Source organism: Abramis brama (assembly GCF_963993115.1).
Source record: "Abramis brama genome assembly, chromosome: 20".
Taxonomy (NCBI): domain Eukaryota; kingdom Metazoa; phylum Chordata; class Actinopteri; order Cypriniformes; family Leuciscidae; genus Abramis; species Abramis brama.
In genome coordinates, this window is record NC_139982.1 from 702,918 (window position 1) to 728,623 (window position 25,706).

Below are 25,706 nucleotides of genomic sequence, written 5' to 3' on the forward strand. Positions count from 1 at the left end.
ATATGATTTTTTATTCCTCTTTTTAGTCAACTTTAGCATGGGTGTATTAACTTATGCATTGCACTGTATATATATATATATATATATATATAGTATTATTTTTGGGTGTTTGGTGGCATAAAAACGACTCAAACATCTTTGAAACATTAGCAGTCATTACTAGTGTCAGTTATATTCATAACATCAGTCAGATACAGTTAACTTTTGAGCTGTTATTTTAGTATTATTGATTTCCCATTTTAATTTTAATTAAAGTTTTTTTTTCTTTTATTTGTCTTTTATATAAATATGTCCACATAGTTATTAATTAAATTTATATTTCAGTTATTTTAGTACAGGCTTACACTCTCATCCAGTGTGTTTTCAGCTGACTGAGAGTCTGCAAACACATCTGGGTGGTTTCCTGTGCTGTGCATGCTTGGAAACGATACCTCTTCCAGCTGGCTGATGCCGTCCTCCACACAGCAGATGGAGGCGAGGGTCCTGAGCGCGTGTGCGTACAGAGAGCTGAAGCAGTCCTGCCGGCAGATCTTCAGCAGTGCCACCACAGCGCCCTCCTGTGGAGCACAGCAGCACTCTTTACTGACAGCAGCACTGAGCAGCAGAAGAGCTCTGTTCCCTTTCGAGGGTTAGGGTTAGGATTAGGCTAACCCTAACCCTAACTCACACTGCGTCGATGATGACACTTTGGTGAACGTCCCCCAGCGCAGCGCCTCTGAAGCATGAATGAATCTAAGCCAATCGTGATTGGTGTTGCATCATGACGTAACGTGTGACGGCATACACGGAAGCTACAAAGGGACGCCGGCACACAACAGAGTTAGCTTTCTGTTCTTCAGCAAGCGCTCTCTGTTATGTATTGTCTAATTTGGTGTTGTCTGTCCACTGTTGAAGCACTATATATATACTGTATATATCAGAACGAAAATATGGCGAGTCAAGAATAGCGGTGTGTGCATCCCTGCCCTCGTTACATCATGGGTGGGGACACACACCAATTGTGTGTGCATTGTTTAGGAGCGAGTGATGCGCTCCCACCTGGCCATCTTCAGTTACGATGCCCAGGCTCGCGCTCCCCGTGGTGCGGGTCCGTGTCCCTGAGGCAGCGCAGCGGCTCACATCATGGGGTTCGCAGAGGGATCTGACGCGAGCCTGAGACTGCTGAGGCACTTTCTCAGGAATCCTCTGCCAGCTCTGATGTTCTCCCTCCTCGTGCCCAGCGGCTTCTTCCTCACGAGTGGAGAACCGATGCTTGAGCTGTCTGCTTCTGAGGAAGTGAATGTGCTCAGCATCGAAGGCGGGGATTTTGGAGACGAATCGCCCCTCCATGTCACCGCATATGAGGAGCTGGTCGAGATTGTCTCTCGTGCCGTGACCCGTTTGAACATCAGTTGGCCACGTGAAAGGCACATGTCCAACTTGCTTTTTGTTTGCGCTTCCTGCAGCACAGAGAACAACCTCATCACCGGGGCCTACCATTCTTTGCCATAGTGCCACACACTTCTCGTCTGTCCAAACCCCCAGTCCTTGACTACAGTAACATCGTGGGGGCGAGAGATAATGGTTATGGGATGATGCCTCGGGTGGAGGAGCCGTTGGCGAGTTATCTTTCCCCCAACGCTGCTTCATCCCTAAAGACCCCGGTGCTGTGGAAACTGTGGGTCTGGCCCCTGAGGGGGGCTGTCAGCAGGAGTAGTAGAGATCATACTCAGCTCTAGATCTCCCTCCAGAAGGAAACTGTAAAGCCTACAATGGAATGTTTTCACTGTTTGGTGTAGAGAGCGTGAGGTGGACCCAGTTTACTGCCCGGTGGCTTCAGTGCTGGAGCTCCTCCAAGATCGCTTCTCTGCTGGTCTTACCCCGTCTACACTCAAGGTGTACGTGGCTGCCATAGCAGCTTTCCACACTCCTCTGGGTGATGGGCTTCTGGGGAGACATCAGCTGGCCGTACGGTTCCTCCGTGGGGCTTGGAGGATGAGACCTGCGGCTCGTACCAGAGTTCCCACATGGGACCTGGCAGTGGTTTTTGAAGGGCTGCTTGAGGCCCCCTTCGAACCTCTGGAGTCGGCTGAGGCCAAGAACCTTCCCTCAAGGTAGCTTTTCTATTAGCCATTACTTCTCTGAGGAGAGTAGGAGATCTTCAGGTGCTCTCTATATCACCTGAGTGCCTGGAGTTTGCTCTAGGCGACATCAAGGCTATCTTGCATCCCAGGCCAGGCTATGTGCCTAAAGTGCCATCTAATGTGGCACGGCCTACGGTTCAGCAGGCTTTTCATCTTCCACCTCACATGATGGCGGATGAGAAGAGACTAAATTTGCTCTGCTCTGTCAGAGCTTTCAAGATTTATGTCCAGAGGTCTTCTTCATTGCTGAAGTCAGACTTGTTGCTGGCCTTTGTAGCTTCTGTGTATGCCGTCTCACGTTACGTCATGACGCAACACCAATCACGATTGGCTTAGATTCATTCATGCTTCAGAGGCACTGTCCTGGGGGGCGTTTCCCAAAGTGTCGTCATCGATGCAGTGTCTCGTTCCCTTCTCAGGGAACAAGGGATACAGTCGTAACCCGAGACGTTTTCAACTGAGTTGGTACAACACACAAAATCACAGAGTATCCTTTTCACTACACAAAATATCTGTTTCATCTATATAAACGTTTAATTCACAGTAACTGCCTTTCTTAAAGCCATTACCATCAAACTCAGACTACTTGTTCAATTTAATATGAGTCTATTATTTAATCCAAAGGATATTAAAGGTTAATCAATTAATAATTTGGTACATCTATAGATTTCTATAGATACTGATTCTATAGACAGTTTCTATAGAACCTGTTTTCAATTTGTTTTGTTTTGTGTGTGTGTGTGTGTGTGTGTGCGACGTTGTCATGCACTGACAGATTCCTGACATGGTCTGGCCTACAAGTAAAGCACAGGAAATGTGCAGTTTTCTGTGAGAGGAGGAGCGACCAACCCCCCTCCTTTATCATCTTAGACCAGCCACTAGACATGAGACCTACAACTATACCACCTTACCAACATGCTGAACTGTGACGATGCCAGCGTGAGGCAAAGGGCCAGAGCATCCTTATTGCTGGATTTTAAAAGATGGAAGGTGCTGCACGCATGCGGTGGGGAAGACAGCCTCCTGCATCAGAAGCTTCCAGCATAGCGTCCTATGCTGCAGGACAGGCACTGACCTAGAGTACTAGACTAGAGGTCTCTGATGCAGTCGTAGAGGACCCATCTGTCATCATGGAAGCCAGACTGCACCATAACAACACTGTTCTCCTGCTCCAGCCTAGAACATCAAGGCAGACTCTCTTGTCTATTCAAAGAGCCCAAAATATGGAGCACTGGTCCAGTCTGAAACTCCAGGGAAAGTTGGCCAAACTGCCCTGCGCGGACCACTCTGTGTCACACACCATCTACAGCAGTGCCACCATCATCTACAGCAGTGCCACCATCATCTACAGCAGTGCCACCACCATCTACAGCAGTGCCACCATCATCTACAGCAGTGCCACCATCATCTACAGCAATGCCACCATCATCTACAGCAGTGCCACCGTCATCTACAGCAGTGCCACCGTCATCTACAGCAGTGCCACCATCATCTACAGCAGTGCCACCGTCATCTACAGCAGTGCCACCATCATCTACAGCAGTGCCACCGTCATCTACAGCAGTGCCACCGTCATCTACAGCAGTGCCACCATCATCTACAGCAGTGCCACCGTCATCTACAGCAGTGCCACCATCAGTGAGGAGATCCTCACCTTCTGCGTAAAAGCACGTCTGCAGGTTCTTCCTACAAAATACAGCTGATCAGTGTGGTTTCCCTCCACCCATTCGCCCCTCTGCATGCTGTATGCCCCCCCTCAACACCTGGAGTCACTAGCCCACATCATCAACAGTTGTTCATCACTTAAAGGACTACATATATATACAGTATATATTGCCAGACATGACAGACTTGTGGACCTCATTGCTGCTCAGGTTCCCTGTGTGGGTGATGAGCAGATCTTTAAACACACTACTGTACAATCTGAATGGTTTAACTCACCTGCAAACACTTTTTTAGGCATTGCTAATACACCCGATATTGTTAACATCTCTCAGAATGGTAAAACAGTTTCACTATTTGGGGTGTCATGTGCATTCGACTTGTTTATGGAGGACTCTTACTGCTCTAAGACTCTAAAATATCAGTCATTGATATCGACCATTGAAAACCTTGGGTACAGATGCCAGCTTATTGTGCTAGTGTTTGGTCTAGGTCATGTACACAGGTTGGCGATCCGAGTGTGTGTTTGTGTGTGTGTGTGTGTGTGAGTGAGTGTAGTGGTCTAGGTCATGTACACAGGCTGGTGATCCGAGTGTGTGTGTGTGTGTTTGAGAGTGTGTGTGTGTGTGTGTGTGTGTGTTAGTGAGTGTGTTAGTTAGTGTGTGTGTGTGTGTGTGTGTTAGTGTGTGTGTGTGTGTGTGTGTGTGTTAGTGAGTGTGTTAGTTAGTGTGTGTGTGTGTGTGTGTGTGTTAGTGAGTGTGTTAGTGTGTGTGTGTGTGTGTGTGTGTGTGTGTGTGTGTGTGAGTGTGTGTGTGTGTGTGTGTGTGTGTGTGTGGACTATTCTCAGAAATCAGACATCAGATCCGTGTCCTTTAACCCAGAACTGTGGATGATATAAACCCGTCTCCACTCCAGAGAGAATGGCATGGCTGTGAGACGATGTAACCACTGTGATTATGTGAATAAGTGTAATCATGTGTCGTGACTCTGGTGTCGCGCGGCGTTACGCTAGAGAGCCTCAGTCTGCAGCACAAACACACGCCGGCGGCAGGTCTCTCATCCGTCGCCTCTCTTCTCTGCGGTTAGTGACGTACACGTGAAGGTTCGCACTCAAAACATGATCTTTGCGTCACTCTCGCTGTCAGAATTTTTAAAATACATTCTTTATTTCATCTTACAATCTGTAATTTTTTTTATGGCTTTTGTGGCTACATTAGTAGTGATTTTTTTTTAGTTAGCTGGGGAAGGATGTCCATTTTTCAGCGCAATTTTGGTTTTCCCTTACAAAAAATAAGCATACTTCATTTTATGATGTATACATATGTATGTATGTAAAGTTCTCAGCTTACTTTATGTAGTAAGTATACTAATGTCAATGTACTAGTAGTAAACTGTTTCAATACTGCTTGGGACTATGTTGGCCCACTTTTAGGTGTATAAAATATACTTTCACGTATACTTTAAGGGTTAGGTTAGTACACAACTAATTCACAACTACGTTTCTCTTTTGTACTTAACTAAACAAGTGAACTTATAGATATACTGACAGTTTACAAGTTAAATACTTGTAGCACATTATTTAGTTTATGAAAGTACACTTTAAAATAGGCTATACTCTCAGTAAACTACTAGTTTAGTGAACATAACATCATACTTATAATTTACTATTTATATATTATTTTGTACTTTGAGTATACTACTATGTTTCTTATTAATTTTTATTCTTGAAATAAACCTTTAACTGTACTTTAAGTAGATTTGAAGTAAATTCCTATCGACACAAACAGTGTCAAAAATTAGCATACTCAGAATAAGGAACATATCTATTTCCTTTATAAATCATTATTTTCAAACAAATCTATTGTATTGGATGCCAAAAAACTAAGTATTTAATAGGCTACTCAATCAAAAGAGTTAACACAACTACAAGCCAAGTATACTTAGAATACTTAATTACTTCAACATCAGTGTAATTCACCTATCATTTACCTCTGATTTTAGGGAAGAGTTATGGGTAGGGTTAGGTTTAGGGATAGGTATAGGGTTAGGGTTAGGGTTAGGGGTAGGGTTAGGGTTAGGGGTAGGGGAAATGAAGATCCAAGCCCCAGACCTAAGGTCTGAGTCTGGTTATGCACTGGCCCTACATCAACTGACCACTTTAGGTCTGTCCAAGTCGGACCCCGGTCCCGAGTGCGCACCCACACTCGTCCTGCATCTCATTTTGAGTTTTATTTTAATTTATAATCTCATTTTGAGTCTCATCCCACATTAATGTAACCAAATAATCCACTACCATCTCATAACGCTCTCAAATACGCAACCACCTAGGGCACAAAACATCCAAATGTGCACAACATCTAGAGCTAGGGCCCAACAGGCCTGGGCTGGCATTCAAAGGAGGCTATAGAATCCAGGGTTTTTCCCTGGAGGGTTATATCAGCTCGGGGTACATTCATTAGGGTTCGAATGGTAGGTGTTAGTGCCGTAGCTGAGTGTACCTCCTGGAGTTAGGGTTAGGGTTAGGGTTAGGGTTAGGACTAAATTTTGGGACAGGAATGTTATTCCAGGATCAACAAAATATGTTGATCCAGGAACATGTCTTACTTGGCAAAATCACGGTGACCATACTATATATATATATATACACACCTCTATATATTTCTGTGCTATAAGTCAAGTAAACTTAAGAACAATTTTAAGTATATTCATGTGAAGTATATAAAAGTAGACTGAACGTATGCATTCTTATATTAGTTTAAAAGTAGTATACTAATAGCACACTTGAATAAGCTTCTGTTTTGAAATGGTTAACTGTTTTTGCCTATTAAATGATGTGAACTGTGTTTGAGGGATTTGATGATCGATGCGAGAACGAGTGGAGATGAAACAGAAAGTGCTGTCAGATCTTTAATGCGGGATTTATCTAATCACAGCAAACAGAAGCGAGCGATGCCTTCAGACGGCGCTGGTAAACGTCCGGCAGTCAGTCCTCTCACAGTCGCGTGACGCAGCCGAGGCAGAGAGCCAGAAGACACGACTGTCGCCGCTAATGGGACGGGACAGTATCGATCTGATTAGGAAAACACCAGGAAAACCAGACGGCTAATGGACATGAAGCTGAGCTCAATAAAGAAGCCGGAGACCAAACCCTCCAGTTTCATGCTAAAAATAAATTGCTTTTATCAAGCTAACTATAAATTGTATTGTTGATTTGAAATATGTTATTGAAGCATAATAATGTAAATATGATTTCAACTTGTGTAAATAAGTGAATAAGTGCCCAGGGTCTTCACCACTATATGAAACATACTCTGAGTAAACAAACCAATTAAACAAAATCTGTAAAAGAATGACTTGTAAAACAGAGTTAGTGCCCTGAAATGGCCCAGACATGAATCCTCCTGAAACAACCACACACGATCTCCATCTGATCTGCTGAGCTGGAACAGAGCAGTGTGTGTGTGTGTGTGTGTGTGTGTGTGTGCGCAACCACACACAATCTCAATCTGATCTGCTGAGCTGGAACACATTTGCATCTTACAGCAAATTAGTTTGAAGAGAAACAAAATGTGAACAAATGCAAAGGAGTGAAAACACTGCATAAGATGAGAGATATCCCGAAGGAGCCGATCACATGATCACAGCAGTGTGTGTGTGTGCATGAGAGAGCAGTGTGTGTGTGTGTGTGTGTGTGTGTGTGTGTGTGTGTGTGTGTGAGAGATAGAGAGAGTGTGTGTGTGTGTGTGTGTGTGTGTGCATGAGAGAGAGAGTGTGTGTAAGTGTGTGTGTGTGTGTGTGTGTGTGTGTGTGTGTGCGTGCATGTGTATGAGAGAGTGTGTGTGTGTGTGTGTGTGTGTGTGTGTGCATGAGAGAGAGTGTGTGTGTGTGTTGTGGTACTTTAGCGATGATGCTGCAGAGCTGCGGCCCGTCCTGAGTTAAAGACAGAAGGTTACTGATGGCAGTGCTGATGGCAAAAACATTATCCGAATCCTCAATCTGACGGATCAGAATCTGTAAAAAAAGGAGAACAAGGTCGTAATGAGCACACAATAACAAGGAGAATCCAACAGAAACTTTATTTTACAATAAACTAAAAACACGCAGGAGATCGTAGAGTAATCACAGTAAAACACAACCGCATAAACAACACTGAACCAAGAACTGAATGAACTGAACACAGGGGAGGATAATAAACACAACAGTGATCAGGTGTGTATTTCTTAACAACCATGGAAACTATCAATGACTGGAAACTCATGGAAACAGGAACAGCACAAAACCAAACTAAAATATAGCTGCAGTGTGCACATTTTCAAGAGTTTTTGAGCATGTTAAGGGCACCAAAAGCCCCTGAAACCTTGATGAAAAAGAAGTTTCCTAATTAAAACAATAAGCCCTTTCAGGGTTTGGGCCCTAAATATAATGAAACTAACAGAACTAAACATAACCCTGACAACCCAGTGTACTGCCAGGACAAAGGCCCACAGCAGAACCCATGGTTGGAGGAGACAGGGTGGGGTCAGAGTGTCAGGGGGTCAGGGGTCAGAGTGAAGCTGAGGAGGCACAGAGACCGGGCGATGCTGTAGGTCCTGGAGAACAAGGCGAAGCCAGGGTGGAGCCAGGGTGCCGGAAGACTGAGGCACAGCAGGTGGGGCTCGAAGTACCAGAGGGAAGGCGAAGCTGGAGGGAAGGCAGAAGTCCATGGCATAGGCAGAGCGATGACTGAGCAAAGCAGAGCCAGAGGGACGAGGGAGCCCGGTGGAGCCGTAAGGACGACGGTCCCAGGTGGAGTTGAGGGAGGGAGGAGCCAAGGTGGAGCCGACTGGTCAACAGGCCACGGTGTTCGGTGGCTGGAGGTGGAGCCAGGGGATCAGAACAGGTGTAGCCGGAGACAAGAAGACCCGAGGCGCATCCGTGCAGCATAGAGGAGCAAACAGAGGAGGAGCCGAGGAACTAAAGGGAACCAGTGGCGACAGGGCCAGAAGACTGGTTTGCTTAGGTGGAGGAGGTGGGAGAGGAAGGCTGGGTGGACCATCAGAGACGCAGGAGAGTGCAGGACCAGCGGAGAGACGAGACTATAACCTTTTCCAGTTCTGAGTCTGGAGTGGGGCTGGCAACGTCTTCCTCCGCGGGACAGATGGTGAACGCCGATCCACGATTCACTAGCACTCACTCCATAAAACCATTAAACTGTATTACTCAATAATAATTCATGAATACTGAAGCTGTAACCAAAATAACTGAAGCAAATTTAAAAGCAGTTAATCTAATGATCAATGAAGATCATGCAGTAAAAGGCCACTCTTACCTGAATCTCATTGGCCAGTGCCATGTCAATCATATGGCTGAAGGAGTCGCTGACGTCAGTCAGGATCTCGTGAATGGCCTCCTTCATGGATTTGAGGAAGTATTCATCCTCAGTATGAAGACACCTGAGAAGTAAACAGTGTCAGATATATACATGATCTGATCTGTAAGATGATGAAGGAAGGTGTGTTCTTCACCTCTCAGTAATGACGTTGAGCTCCATGCACTTCTCCAGCAGAGATTTCTCATACTGCCATGAGAGATGAGCACATACAATATCATCAGTAAAATATGTATGTTATATGTGATTAAAGGCTTTTTGTTTTGACATGTTCTTGCACCTTCTGCATGTCTGCTGGAGCGCTTCTGGCCGTGCTGTACTCCTGGATGAGCGAGCGCACGTGAGCGCTGACCCTGAGGGCCGTGCTGTGCACCCGCTGCCAGCGCCGCTTCTCCAGCCGCTGGAACATCTTGCCCAGCTCCGTGCTGACCACCAGCGCCCTCTTCAGCAGCGCCTGCAGGTTATCCCGGGTCACCTGCTCACCCACCGACACGATGAGCTCCCCTGGGGCGTCTTCATCCACGCCGAGGGGCTTCGACTGCAGGACACACATGCACTCCACCTCCGTCATGTGCCGCAAGTCCTCCATCCAGCGTTGGACAGAGTCCACCTGTATCACACACCTGCTGACGGACACACACACCACATCAGGCATTACACACCTGCTGACGGACACACACACCACATCAGGCATTACACACCTGCTTACGGACACACACACCACATCAGGGCATTGCACACCTGCTGACGGACACACACACCACATCAGGCATTACACACCTGCTGACGGACACACACACCACATCAGGCATTACACACCTGCTGACGGACACACACACCACATCAGGACATTGCACACCTGCTGACGGACACACACACCACATCAGGCATGCTGACGGACACACACACCACATCAGAGCATTACACACCTGCTGACGGACACACACACCACATCAGGGCATTGCACACCTGCTGACGGACACACACACCACATCAGGCATGCTGACGGACACACACACCACATCAGAGCATTACACACCTGCTGACAGACACACACACCACATCAGGGCATTGCACACCTGCTGACGGACACACACACCACATCAGGCATGCTGACGGACACACACACCACATCAGAGCATTACACACCTGCTGACGGACACACACACCACATCAGGGCATTGCACACCTGCTGACGGACACACACACCACATCAGGCATGCTGACGGACACACACACCACATCAGAGCATCACACACCTGCTGACGGACACACACACCACATCAGAGCATCACACACCTGCTGATGGACACACACACCACATCAGGGCATTGCACACCTGCTGACGGACAAACACACCACATCAGGCATGCTGACGGACACACACACCACATCAGAGCATCACACACCTGCTGACGGACACACACACCACATCAGGGCATCACACACCTGCTGACGGACACACACACCACATCAGAGCATTGCACACCTGCTGACGGACACACACACCACATCAGAGCATTACACCTGCTGACGGACACACACACACCACATCAGAGCATTACACACCTGCTGACGGACACACACACAACACATCAGAGCAATACACACCTGCTGACGGACACACACACACCACATCAGAGCATTACACACCTGCTGACGGACACACACACCACATCAGAGCAATACACACCTGCTGACGGACACACACACCACATCAGAGCAATACACACCTGCTGACGGACACACACACCACATCAGGGCATTACACACCTGCTGACGGACACACACACCACATCAGGGCATTACACACCTGCTGACGGACATACACACCACATCAGAGCAATACACACCTGCTGACGGACACACACACCACATCAGGGCATTACACACCTGCTGACGGACACACACACCACATCAGGGCATTACACACCTGCTGACGGACACACACACCACATCAGGGCATTACACACCTGCTGACGGACACACACACCACATCAGAGCAATACACACCTGCTGACGGACACACACACCACATCAGGGCATTGCACACCTGCTGACGGACACACACACCACATCAGGCATGCTGACGGACACACACACCACATCAGAGCATTACACACCTGCTGACGGACACACACACCACATCAGGGCATTACACACCTGCTTACGGACACACACACCACATCAGGGCATTGCACACCTGCTGACGGACACACACACCACATCAGGGCATTGCACACCTGCTGACGGACACACACACCACATCAGGCATGCTGACGGACACACACACCACATCAGAGCATTACACACCTGCTGACGGACACACACACCACATCAGGCATGCTGACGGACACACACACCACATCAGAGCATTACACACCTGCTGACGGACACACACACCACATCAGGGCATTGCACACCTGCTTACGGACACACACACCACATCAGGCATGCTGACGGACACACACACCACATCAGAGCATTACACACCTGCTGACGGACACACACACCACATCAGGGCATTGCACACCTGCTGACGGACACACACACCACATCAGGCATTACACACCTGCTTACGGACACACACACCACATCAGAGCATCACACACCTGCTGACGGACACACACACCACATCAGAGCATTACACACCTGCTGACGGACACACACACCACATCAGAGCAATACACACCTGCTGACGGACACACACACCACATCAGGGCATCACACACCTGCTGACGGACACACACACCACATCAGAGCAATACACACCTGCTTACGGACACACACACACCACATCAGAGCATTACACACCTGCTTACGGACACACACACCACATCAGGCATTACACACCTGCTTACGGACACACACACCACATCAGGCATTACACACCTGCTGACGGACACACACACACCACATCAGAGCATTACACACCTGCTGACGGACACACACACCACATCAGAGCATTAAACACCTGCTGACGGACACACACACACCACATCAGAGCATTACACACCTGCTGACGGACACACACACCACATCAGAGCATTACACACCTGCTGACGGACACACACACCACATCAGAGCATTACACACCTGCTTACGGACACACACACCACATCAGGCATTACACACCTGCTTACGGACACACACACCACATCAGGCATTACACACCTGCTGACGGACACACACACACCACATCAGAGCATTACACACCTGCTGACGGACACACACACCACATCAGAGCATTAAACACCTGCTGACGGACACACACACACCACATCAGAGCATTACACACCTGCTTACGGACACACACACCACATCAGGCATTACACACCTGCTTACGGACACACACACCACATCAGGCATTACACACCTGCTTACGGACACACACACCACATCAGGCATTACACACCTGCTGACGGACACACACACACCACATCAGAGCATTACACACCTGCTTACGGACACACACACCACATCAGGCATTACACACCTGCTTACGGACACACACACCACATCAGGCATTACACACCTGCTTACGGACACACACACCACATCAGGCATTACACACCTGCTGACGGACACACACACACCACATCAGAGCATTACACACCTGCTGACGGACACACACACCACATCAGAGCATTAAACACCTGCTGACGGACACACACACCACATCAGGGCATTACACACCTGCTGATGGACACACACACACCACATCAGGGCATTACACACCTGCTGGCGGACACACACACCACATCAGGCATTACACACCTGCTTACGGACACACACACCACATCAGAGCATTACACACCTGCTGACGGACACACACACCACATCGGAGCATTACACACCTGCTGACGGACACACACACCACATCAGGCATGCTGACGGACACACACACCACATCAGGCATTACACACCTGCTTACGGACACACACACCACATCAGGGCATCACACACCTGCTGACGGACACACAGACCACATCAGGCATTACACACCTGCTGACGGACACACACACACCACATCAGGGCATCACACACCTGCTGACGGACACACACACCACATCAGGGCATTGCACACCTGCTGACGGACACACACACCACATCAGAGCATTACACCTGCTGACGGACACACACACACCACATCAGAGCATTACACACCTGCTGACGGACACACACACAACACATCAGAGCAATACACACCTGCTGACGGACACACACACACCACATCAGAGCATTACACACCTGCTGACGGACACACACACACCACATCAGAGCATTACACACCTGCTGACGGACACACACACCACATCAGAGCAATACACACCTGCTGACGGACACACACACCACATCAGAGCAATACACACCTGCTGACGGACACACACACCACATCAGGGCATTACACACCTGCTGACGGACACACACACCACATCAGGGCATTACACACCTGCTGACGGACACACACACCACATCAGGGCATTACACACCTGCTGACGGACATACACACCACATCAGAGCAATACACACCTGCTGACGGACACACACACCACATCAGGGCATTACACACCTGCTGACGGACACACACACCACATCAGGGCATTACACACCTGCTGACGGACACACACACCACATCAGAGCAATACACACCTGCTGACGGACACACACACCACATCAGGGCATTACACACCTGCTGACGGACACACACACCACATCAGGGCATTACACACCTGCTGACGGACACACACACCACATCAGGCATGCTGACGGACACACACACCACATCAGAGCATTACACACCTGCTGACGGACACACACACCACATCAGGGCATTACACCTGCTGACGGACACACACACCACATCAGAGCATTACACACCTGCTGACGGACACACACACACACCACATCAGGGCATTACACACCTGCTGACGGACACACACACACACCACATCAGGGCATTACACACCTGCTGACGGACACACACACCACATCAAGCATGCTGACGGACACACACACCACATCAGAGCATTACACACCTGCTGACGGACACACACACACACCACATCAGAGCATTACACACCTGCTGACGGACACACACACCACATCAAGCATGCTGACGGACACACACACCACATCAGGGCATTACACACCTGCTGACGGACACACACACCACATCAGGCATGCTGACGGACACACACACCACATCTGGGCATTACACACCTGCTGACGGACACACACACCACATCAGGCATTACACCTGCTGACGGACACACACACCACATCAGGCATGCTGACGGACACACACACCACATCAGGGCATTACACACCCACATCAGGGCATTACACACCTGCTGACGGACACACACACCACATCAGAGCATTACACACCTGCTTACGGACACACACACCACATCAGGGCATCACACACCTGCTGACGGACACACACACCACATCAGGGCATTACACCTGCTGACGGACACACACACCACATCAGGGCATTACACACCTGCTGACGGACACACACACCACATCAGGGCATTACACACCTGCTGACGGACACACACACACCACATCAGAGCATTACACACCTGCTGACGGACACACACACCACATCAGAGCATTACACACCTGCTGACGGACACACACACCACATCAGGGCATTACACACCTGCTGACGGACACACACACCACATCAGAGCATTACACCTGCTTACGGACACACACACCACATCAGGGCATCACACACCTGCTGACGGACACACACACCACATCAGGGCATTACACACCTGCTGACGGACACACACACCACATCAGAGCATTACACACCTGCTGACGGACACACACACCACATCAGGCATTACACACCTGCTGACGGACACACACACCACATCAGAGCATTACACACCTGCTGACGGACACACACACCACATCAGAGCAATACACACCTGCTGACGGACACACACACCACATCAGGGCATTACACACCTGCTGACGGACACACACACCACATCAGAGCAATACACACCTGCTGACGGACACACACACCACATCAGGGCATTACACACCTGCTGACGAACACACACACCACATCAGGCATTACACACCTGCTGACGGACACACACACACCACATCAGGGCATTACACACCTGCTGACGGACACACACACCACATCAGGCATTACACACCTGCTGACGGACACACACACACCACATCAGAGCATTACACACCTGCTGACGGACACACACACCACATCAGAGCAATACACACCTGCTGACGGACACACACACCACATCAGGGCATTACACACCCACATCAGGGCATTACACACCTGCTGACGGACACACACACCACATATGGGCAATACACACCTGCTGACGGACACACACACCACATCAGAGCATTACACACCTGCTGACGGACACACACACCACATCAGGCATGCTGACGGACACACACACCACATCAGGGCATTACACCTGCTGACGGACACACACACCACATCAGAGCATTACACACCTGCTGACGGACACACACACCACATCAGGGCATTACACACCTGCTGACGGACACACACACCACATCAGAGCATTACACACCTGCTGACGGACACACACACCACATCAGGGCATTACACCTGCTGACGGACACACACACCACATCAGGGCATTACACACCTGCTGACGGACACACACACACCACATCAGGGCATTACACACCTGCTGACGGACACACACACACCACATCAGGGCATTACACCTGCTGACGGACACACACACCACATCAGGGCATTACACACCCACATCAGGGCATTACACACCTGCTGACGGACACACACACCACATCAATGAAAAAAATTTAATTAATGAAATAAATATCTAGGGTTTTGTTTATTTTGTTCTAATAGGGTTGAAAAATAAGCAGATCTAGCAGCTTTTAAAGCCTCTCTGTAAGCAATCGAGCTCTCCTTCCATGAAACGCGAAATACCTCTAGTTTTGTTTTCTTCCCGTTGCGCTCCATTTTTCTGGCCCGAGTGTGCTCGCTGTACCACGGCGTTGGACTATTCTCTTTAATCTTCTTTAAGCGCAACGGAGCAACTGTGTCTAAAGTGCTGGAAAAGAGAGAGTTAAACGTTTCTGTTGCAATATCGAGTTCTTCTAAGCTATCTGGGATGCTGAGATGATGAAACTGATCAGGAAGATTATTGATAAAGCAATCTTTAGTGGCAGAAGTGATAGGTCTCACATATTTGAAACACGGAGTCGGCTTTGCAGCCTTGGCTAAATGTAATTTACACGAGACTAGATAAAGATCTGAGATGTCATCGCTCTGCTGCAGATGTGATAATATTAGATCTAGAGTATGATTACGATAATGAGTAGGTCCTGACACGTGTTGTCTAACTCCAATAGAGTTCAGAATGTCTTTAAATGCCAATCCCAAAAAAATTTTTTTACCCTTAGATGGGATTAGAAGTTTTTTGTATGTCCTAATTCGGGGAACAGACACAGTCTCTATATGATGATATCTAGGTGAAAGAGGCTCTATGTGATGGGATTTATCTGACCTTGGTGACGTGAGGCCGCTAGCAGACGGTCGGTTTAGCCAGTCTGTCTGCTTCCTGACCTGGAGGGATGAATACCATCTCTTTTCAACAGGTCAGGTCTGCCCCAAAAACTTTTCCAATTGTCTATGAATTCTATATTATTCTGCGGACACCACTTAGACAACCAGCCATTGAGTGAGGACCGTCTACCAAGTATCTCATCACTCCTGCTGATGGACACACACCACATCAGGGCATTACACACATTTCTGCACGGACATGAGCCTTTGAAACTACTCCGTAAAATACACTAGCCACACAGAGTTGAGGAGTCATTAAAGCTATTTCTGTTTTCAGAGATTCACTGTAATGAGGGAAGCTAGAATAGCGTTATGAACAATAATTGGTAAGCCACAGAAAAGGAAAAAAATGACAATTGAGATCTCTTTAATACCTCAATTGTTTCTCACAGACAATAAAGTTATGAAATGGAGAGAGTTTTGCTGAAACCTCGTCTAGAGTATCTCAACTTCGTCTCAAACTGTGCTCAAACTTGCCAAGATACGAAGGCCCACAGTCAGAAGTTACAGATGGGCCCATCAGTGGAGTCGGGACGCCTCGAGAGATCGCTCAGAGATACCCTAGCAGACTCTACGCACATTTCCTCCGGAGTCTTTGGAGATATACTAGGTTTAGGCAACCCAGACTCATCGGAAACTGCAAAATGTCATTACGTTGCTACTTTCGCGACACTTCTGAAAGTGTGTCTGGCAACATTTTATAACATTGGTTGTTGTATGTATCGTGGCAGTTCAGAAATGAGTGGCACTAAAAGATGAATGCTCTCTCGCTTTTGAAAATAACGTACCACCTACACTAAACCTAACTGATAGTGCAAACGTGAGATAAAACACACGTTGAAGTAACCGTGCCCATTGATCTGCTTCTACAAGTCTTTAAGCTCTTTACTGGTGTTTCAGAGACTCAAACTGCAGCGCTTCACATCACGAGTGCAGAGAGAGTTTACTGCAGCAGAAATACACACTTATGGGATGCAAACCTCAAAATCTCATCGTTTACAGGTCATAACACAGTAAGGAAATGCGTGAAGATAAGTCTTTATTGATTGTGTGAAAAGGAATAAAAGTCGTTGGTGTTTAATTTCAGCTGGAAAGGCAGTGATCGGTATGTTTGTGGAGTTTCGCAAAAATGTCGGTAGAGACTCGTGTTTCCAATGAGCCTGAGTAGCGTTTAGGAAGCCCTACTATTTACACAAACACTGATCTGGGCTGAAGAACTTCTTGACTAGAGGAATCTGGCTAAATGATGGACATGTATATTCTAATCAGTGTACTCGCATGTATTATTGACAGACACCAGTAGCTGTAAGTACCGAAAGACCAGTTAAATGAAGCGTAGGGGATACAGCAGCCTATGGTAATGATCACCTCACAATAAGAGCAGAAACCCCAGCTATCTGGGCCACTACACCACTGATTGTGCTTCATTAGGAGCTGAGGTCAGAGGTCAGAGGTCAGAGGTCAGCGCAGGCTGAGGTTACTGGGATGAACTTACAGATAGTCATTAAAAATAATAGTACAGAAAAAAAGTGCAATAAATTTGAGTGTTTGGGGGGAAAAGCTACTAGAACTTAAATATTACAGATATACAAATACTATAGTAAAATACTCAACAGTATAGTAGGATTAACGATGAAACAAAAGATAATGCACATAAAGGCAGAGCCGATATTAGCATTACAGACAAGCTAATGCTTTTATTCTTTCTCACTATTGGGGTCTAATAAATGAATGAATGAATGAATGAATGGCTTTATTTAACCCTAACCCGAACATGTAAAATAATAATAATAATAATAATAATAATAATAATAATGCAATCAAAGCTAATGAAAAAACCCCAACAAAACAGAAAACAAAACAATATTAACTTATACATGTCCGAAAAGGAGTAGGAAGAAGCATAAGCTTTAAATGATGGAGTTGTTCTGTTGAGCGTTCAGCGATGATGATCACACACACACACACACACACACGCACACACAGGTTATGCTCTTCTCCTACACTATGGTACTGTGGTGTAATGAGAGTCACGGCTCAGAGCGAGAGGAACACATCATCGACACACACATTTCTCCGGCACTGTGTGTACAAGCCGAAACTGAAGAGCTTAAAGCGGTGTGTGTTTACATCGATAGCAGAGACGTGTTTGTGTTCTGAGAGTCGGCAGATTTCCACATGTGACGTCTATACATTCATGCTACGCTAATTAAAACAATGAAGTTGAATAAATCTGTGTCATTATTTTATACTCCAAATTGTTATTGTTTCTGTAAAGAAATGTGTAAAAATGACTCTCACATTATTACAGTGTATTACAGCAGGCCATTTTCAACAAAGTATCAAAACAATTTCTGTGAGAAAGGCCTCTTGTGAACGGATCATCAGGATAATGGGTTTATCTGAATGAATGTGGAGGAAAAGCTGCTCTCCAGCACAAATATTTACATTTGCAGCCATCGACGGGTCAGAAAGCCCTGCGTACAGTCAGTCATTATCAGAGTAAACACACACACACACTCAGTGGTGAAGCCTCCAGATAATCAGAGTAAACACACACACACACACACATTCAGTGGTGAAGCCTCCAGATAATCGGAGTAAACACAGTCTGATGCTGATATCATCTGCTGAGATCAGGAAAGGTCCTCGCGAAACCTTCAATAATCATAAATGATTGTGATTCTGCACGCTGTCTTTGACGTCATATAGTTTAAAGCGGGGGTTTTAAACACTGCTTTTATTTGTGTCTTCCTCCCGCAGGCGTTGGGACACGACTCTCTGTGAAGATGTGCATTGTGGAAAAACAACACAAATACATTGAGTTGAACATTTCTGTAATTTTTATCTCAAGCATGATGTCAGAGTACACCTACAGCCTCCACATCCCGGCCCATTAAAGCCTGCGCTCTGCCCAACACACATCAATTATTCAGCCGATCTTGACACACAGCGCGTCTGCATTCACCATTTGAAATAGAATAAAAATGGCATTTTCTTCTCAGAGACGATGCATATGGAGGAACGCCTGAATCTTCATGTCAAGTTCTTCAGTCGTGGTCAAACGGAAGATGCTTCAGGACGAGCTGTCAGAAGAAGTTATTCTGGCGTCTCCGGCATTAACATGTTGACATGATCATATTCTGAGGTTTCTGGCCTGTTTTTGAGTGACATCACAGATCAAATGGAGTCTGTTGTTCTATCGCCGGTAAGTGTGTGTGTGTGTGTGTGTGTGTGAACAGATGGAGGATCCAGTGGAGCTCAGACAAGCACCTGTGTGAACCGTTGGCGTGTGCAATGATAATTGTTCATCGGGGGAGGAGGCAAACATGAGCAGCACAACACACACACACACACACACACACACACACACTCCTCCACCTGCTGTCTGCTGGAGCGACCAGCTGCAAAACACAAGGGCTTCGCTTCATTCACACACACATCAGTATATATTAATATCTACATGCCTGAATGTTCACTCATGATAATGATGCTTCTGGTGCTTGGGTTCCTCTAAGCATATCCAGAACTAAACATAAAACCCTAATGACTGAAGATGCAGGACAGCGTTCCAGTAATACATTTAGGGAAGAATTTAGGGAAACTAAATGGATTTCTATCATTTATTCACTCAATAGCCTACGAGAGCGAATTCAGTGCACAATCATAGCGTAATAAAAGTACATAATAAATAAATGCAGCTGAATATTCTATGGTTGGTTGTGATATTTGACTTTGGTGATTGTTTATTATTGTTTATTTCTGATATTATCTGCCGGCTTCAGCCGATGCTTCTCTATCAGTTTTCAAACACACAGTATCATTATTTCTGTCTTACAATGTCTCTGTTCTGAAGATGAACGAAGGTCTTATGGGTTTGGAATGACCTGAGGGAGAGAAATTATTGATAGAATATTAATTTTTTGGTGAACTATCCCTTTAAGATTGGCCCCGCCTCAAACTTTATTGAAAAAAGGGCACTCAAATCAATCAATTAATCGGTAACACTTTACAATAAGGTTCATTAGTGAATATTAGTTAAAGCTCCAGTCCGTAGTTTTTCCTCTTTGTCGCCATCTCTGTTAGAAATCTGCAATTGCAGTTATTCACGGAATTATCGCGGACGTATCGCCTGCGATAATTAATGCGATATGGCTCAGCTTGTCAGTGAACTACGGCTCTGTGTAGTAAATGCCGCTCCATCTGAAAGCAGGTGATGGCGATTTACTACTAATCAAGGAACCGGCTTTACTGACGAGATGCGCATTACAGTGTCATGCGATATATCGCCCAACCCTATTAAGTAAGTAAATATCACGGCAAGCCGTGCAAATTATACTTTGTTCTCGAATTGTTCATGTTAACAACATCAGCATTGCGTGACTACATTTAATGCCCTTCCGATATTTTTCCCGGTTTCCTATGGGCCGGTTGCAGTCTCTTTTTTTGTAGCCACTCCAAAGTCTTTTGCTATAAAGCTATAAAGAGCTATAAAGATTATAAATTGATTAGCATTTGACCGAGTGAAATAAATATTTGATCCATCATCACCTGCCTTCGTCACTCATTTGTTGTCACGGACACTAATCACATTCAGCTGTGCACTCATCAGTCACCATCATTAACACCTGTATGTTCAGTTCTGTTTCAGTCCAGTGTCCGGTATTGTCTATGTTCAGTGTGTGTTGCTATCCATTTGCCTTCCTGTAGGATCTTTGGAGAATAAACCTTTTGAACTGAATCATATCCGTCTGCCAGCAACCACCTGTGACAAAATACCGGATCAAACAAGTTGAACACGTTTGTTGAATTTTCTTTTTTTCTTCTGTTTTTGTGTTCAGTGTGTTTGCTCTGTTTTCACCCCTGCTTGCACCATGGACTTTGCAATCCTCTTTTTTTTGGGGGGGGGGGGGGGTTCTGCATTGGCCTACAGTCTCTCTCCCAGTCTCCAGCCATCTGTGCCACTCCGTCATCTCCATCAGCCTTCAGTCCCTCGGCACCCCCTCTGCCTCTCAGTAGCGTGGTACCACCTCGGGCCTGTTGGGAGCCATCTTCTCCTGGGCATGAGGAGCTACGCTACGCTCTGCCTCGACCTGTTGCCCTGGCTCCCGAACATGTGCTCCTTCCACTCTCGACCTCGCCGTGGACCATCGGCCATTTGGTCTTACTGGACTCCCTCGGCACGTCGGTTCCACCGTCTCACCCTCAGACCTCTGGATCTCCACCTCGCTCTCGGGAGGTCGTCGCTGCGGCTACATCGTGGCCTCCAGGATCTCCGCCACCTCAGCTCATCGGCTGCGTGGTGGGCTCCATCCTCGCTGTCGTCGTCTCCCGTCAGCCCCATAGCGGCCCTCACCAGTATTCCTCCATGTCTCTTCCTTCCGTCAACGATGCTGTGGGGCACTCCGCTGGCTCACTCCACCTTCATTAGCACCCTGAAATTTGTTATTCTTCGTCCGTCCACCCCCAGAACCTTCATCGTCCACCCCCAGAACCTCATCCTCTTCATCTGCCTGTCTATGCCACCCCTTCGCCATCCCCTCATCCTCTTCATCTGCCTGTCTGTGCCACCCCTTCGCCAGCCCCTCATCCTCTTCATCTGCCTGTCTATGCCACCCCTTCGCCTTCCCCTCATCCTCTTCATCTGCCTGTCTATGCCACCCCTTCGCCTTCCCCTCATCCTCTTCATCTGCCTGTGTGTGCCACCCCTTCGCCATCCCCTCATCCTCTTCATCTGCCTGTCTATGCCACCCCTTCGCCATCCCCTCATCCTCTTCATCTGCCTGTGTGTGCCACCCCTTCGCCATCCCCTCATCCTCTTCATCTGCCTGTCTGTGCCACCCCTTCGCCATCCCCTCATCCTCTATGCCACCCCTTCGCCATCCCCTCATCCTCTTCATCTGCCTGTCTATGCCACCCCTTCGCCTTCCCCTCATCCTCTTCATCTGCCTGTGTGTGCCACCCCTTCGCCATCTCCTCATCCTCTTCATCTGCCTGTGTGTGCCACCCCTTCGCCATCCCCTCATCCTCTTCATCTGCCTGTCTGTGCCACCCCTTCGCCATCCCCTCATCCTCTATGCCACCCCTTTGCCATCCCCTCATCCTCTTCATCTGCCTGTCTATGCCACCCCTTTGCCATCCCCTCATCCTCTTCATCTGCCTGTGTGTGCCACCCCTTCGCCATCCCCTCATCCTCTTCATCTGCCTGTCTATGCCACCCCTTCGCCATCCCCTCATCCTCTTCATCTGCCTGTCTGTGCCACCCCTTCGTCATCCCCTCATCCTCTTCATCTGCCTGTCTATGCCACCCCTTCGCCATCCCCTCATCCTCTTCATCTGCCTGTCTGTGCCACCCCTTCGTCATCCCCTCATCCTCTTCATCTGCCTGTCTGTGCCACCCCTTCGCCATTCCCTCATCCTCTTCATCTGCCTGTCTATGCCACCCCTTCGCCTTCCCCTCATCCTCTTCATCTGCCTGTCTGTGCCACCCCTTCGCCATCCCCTCATCCTCTTCATCTGCCTGTCTATGCCACCCCTTCGCCATCCCCTCATCCTCTTCATCTGCCTGTCTGTGCCACCCCTTCGTCATCCCCTCATCCACTTCATCTGCCTGTCTGTGCCACCCCTTCGTCATCCCCTCATCCTCTTCATCTGCCTGTCTATGCCACCCCTTCGCCTTCCCCTCATCCTCTTCATCTGCCTGTCTGTGCCACCCCTTCGCCATTCCCTCATCCTCTTCATCTGCCTGTCTATGCCACCCCTTCGCCTTCCCCTCATCCTCTTCATCTGCCTGTCTGTGCCACCCCTTCGTCATCCCCTCATCCTCTTCATCTGCCTGTCTATGCCACCCCTTCGCCTTCCCCTCATCCTCTTCATCTGCCTGTCTGTGCCACCCCTTCGCCATTCCCTCATCCTCTTCATCTGCCTGTCTGTGCCACCCCTTCGTCATCCCCTCATCCTCTTCATCTGCCTGTCTGTGCCACCCCTTCGTCATCCCCTCATCCTCTTCACGGTGCAAGGTCGCGCCTACCAGGAGGGGGCGTTCTGTCACATTCACGTTAGTTTAGACTCGTTATGTTTTGTCATCACCTGCCTTTGTCACTCATTTGTTGTCACAGACACTGATCACATTCAGCTGTGCACTAATCAGTCACCATCATTAACACCTGTATATACTGTATGTTCAGTTCTGTTTCAGTCCAGTGTCCGGTATTGTCTATGTTCAGTGTGTGTTGCTATCCGTTTGCCTTGAATATATATTAACTAAAGATCCGTTCAGCATTATATACTATTATTAATTAAGCTTTTAGTCACTGTAAACCATCTGTCAAAATAATTTGTAGATTTTATAAAAAGTGCTTGATCATATGAATTTAAAGTTTAATGACATTTGTAAGCATTTTAATTTACATTAAATAATGATCTGCTAAATATTATGTAAATATTAAAGCATGTCATGACCAGACGCGTTAAGTTTATTAAACACATTATCTCATATTTCTAACTATGTGAATATATATTGACCAATGATCAGTTAAGCATTATGTAATGTTAGTTAATGATTTATTAATGAAAGTTATAATAAAGTGTTATGCTTATTTTCTTTTAATTTCTAAAAGAGAACGATAATTGGGTTGATAAGGCATGAATGTCACTTACATCTTTCCAGAGATTGAGGAGTAGCTGCTCTGTCTGGAAGTCTGCGGCGTAGCCATTCTCACGGTGTCCTCCTCACTTCAACACAACACCTACAAAGACAACAATCACATCATAAAGAGCTCACAAAACTTCAACACAACACCTACAAACATGGTTCGAATTATGATTTCATCTTTGTGGGGTCTCTTTAAAAAAAGAAAAAAAAAAGTAGCCTATGAGCAGGCACGGTGTAGCTTACTAAAATGTTTAATAAAAAAAGCGTAGCCTAACACAATTCAATTTAAATAGTACATTTGGTTTAATTTGTCCAGTGGCAGAACTTTTGCCAAGCGTGTCAGAGGTTCTGGGTTCTAATCCGCACTCGTATAGGTTTTTTTTTTTTTTCTTTCATCAAAAACGATTATGTTTATCAGTGGTTGTATATCAGGCAGGGACACGTTTGTGTGCATTTTGTTTTGTAATTTCACCGGAACGAATAGAGAGTCTCCACAACGGATTGAAGCGCGCATCCGAGTCTGTGCGCGAGCCAGAAGAGAACACAGTATCCGCGCCACTGATCGCAGCGGCAACGAGCACTTGATCACTTGATTTAAAAAAAAACAACACATTTCAGCACTGATCGCCTCTTATTTAACAAACGAACTAAAAGAATGCTCTGCTAGTTAACTGAAGATGTTTTATTTATTTGTATTGGTATATTAAATACCACTTTATTAGAACTACCACTAATACTTCTTTTTCGACAGCACTTGATCCAGTAATACTAACACTTTCTCTCTACTACTCTATTCTGTTCTATAACAAAAAAAAAAAAAAAAATTTGCGTTGAATTAAACTGAGAAGGGTCATAGCACTTACATTTTGTTGTCCTACTGCTAGTTTAACTGCTTCTATTGTTCTCATTTGTAAGTCGCTTTGGATAAAAGCGTCTGCTAAATGAATAAATGTAAATGTAAATGTAAATGTAAATGTAATATTAGTGCCGCGAGATGTTTCAAAAGTGGAGGGGACAATATCGACCTTAGCAAAAAGTGGTGGGGACATGTCCCACCCGCAAATTATGCAAATGTTAAAATAACACTTGGCTGATGGGTTATGCTACTGCTAGATCGGACGTTGACGTCACTTCTGTGAGTTGAGAAAAGTCAGTAAAAGTCCTGGCAGAAAGCGAAGCATAAGGATGTAGTGTGATGACAATCCGAGATCCTGCGAGATCCATGTGTTTGGCATCTTGTCCTATCTTTTAAGTCACGCTACAGTAGTCTGA

At 47.0% G+C, this 25,706-nt stretch overlaps 1 protein-coding gene across 14 annotated transcripts in view; it reads right to left on the reverse strand.

Moving 5' to 3' along the window:
- Window positions 1-25,706, reverse strand: part of insc (INSC spindle orientation adaptor protein) — a 96,382-nt gene that overhangs the window by 41,492 nt on the left and 29,184 nt on the right. For 10 of the 14 annotated variants that reach the window (XM_084094912.1, XM_084094921.1, XM_084094918.1 and 7 more), the window contains 6 exons: window positions 24,440-24,528; window positions 9,434-9,779; window positions 9,290-9,342; window positions 9,094-9,217; window positions 7,683-7,796; window positions 432-557 (listed from right to left, as the gene is read on the reverse strand). In XM_084094912.1, the coding sequence (XP_083951038.1) occupies window positions 432-557; window positions 7,683-7,796; window positions 9,094-9,217; window positions 9,290-9,342; window positions 9,434-9,779; window positions 24,440-24,495 (819 nt within the window). In that variant the 5' untranslated portion in view covers window positions 24,496-24,528. The remainder of the gene's footprint in view (window positions 1-431; window positions 558-7,682; window positions 7,797-9,093; window positions 9,218-9,289; window positions 9,343-9,433; window positions 9,780-24,439; window positions 24,529-25,706) is intronic. The other 4 variants (XM_084094914.1, XM_084094917.1, XM_084094916.1 and 1 more) reach the window with 1 other exon arrangement.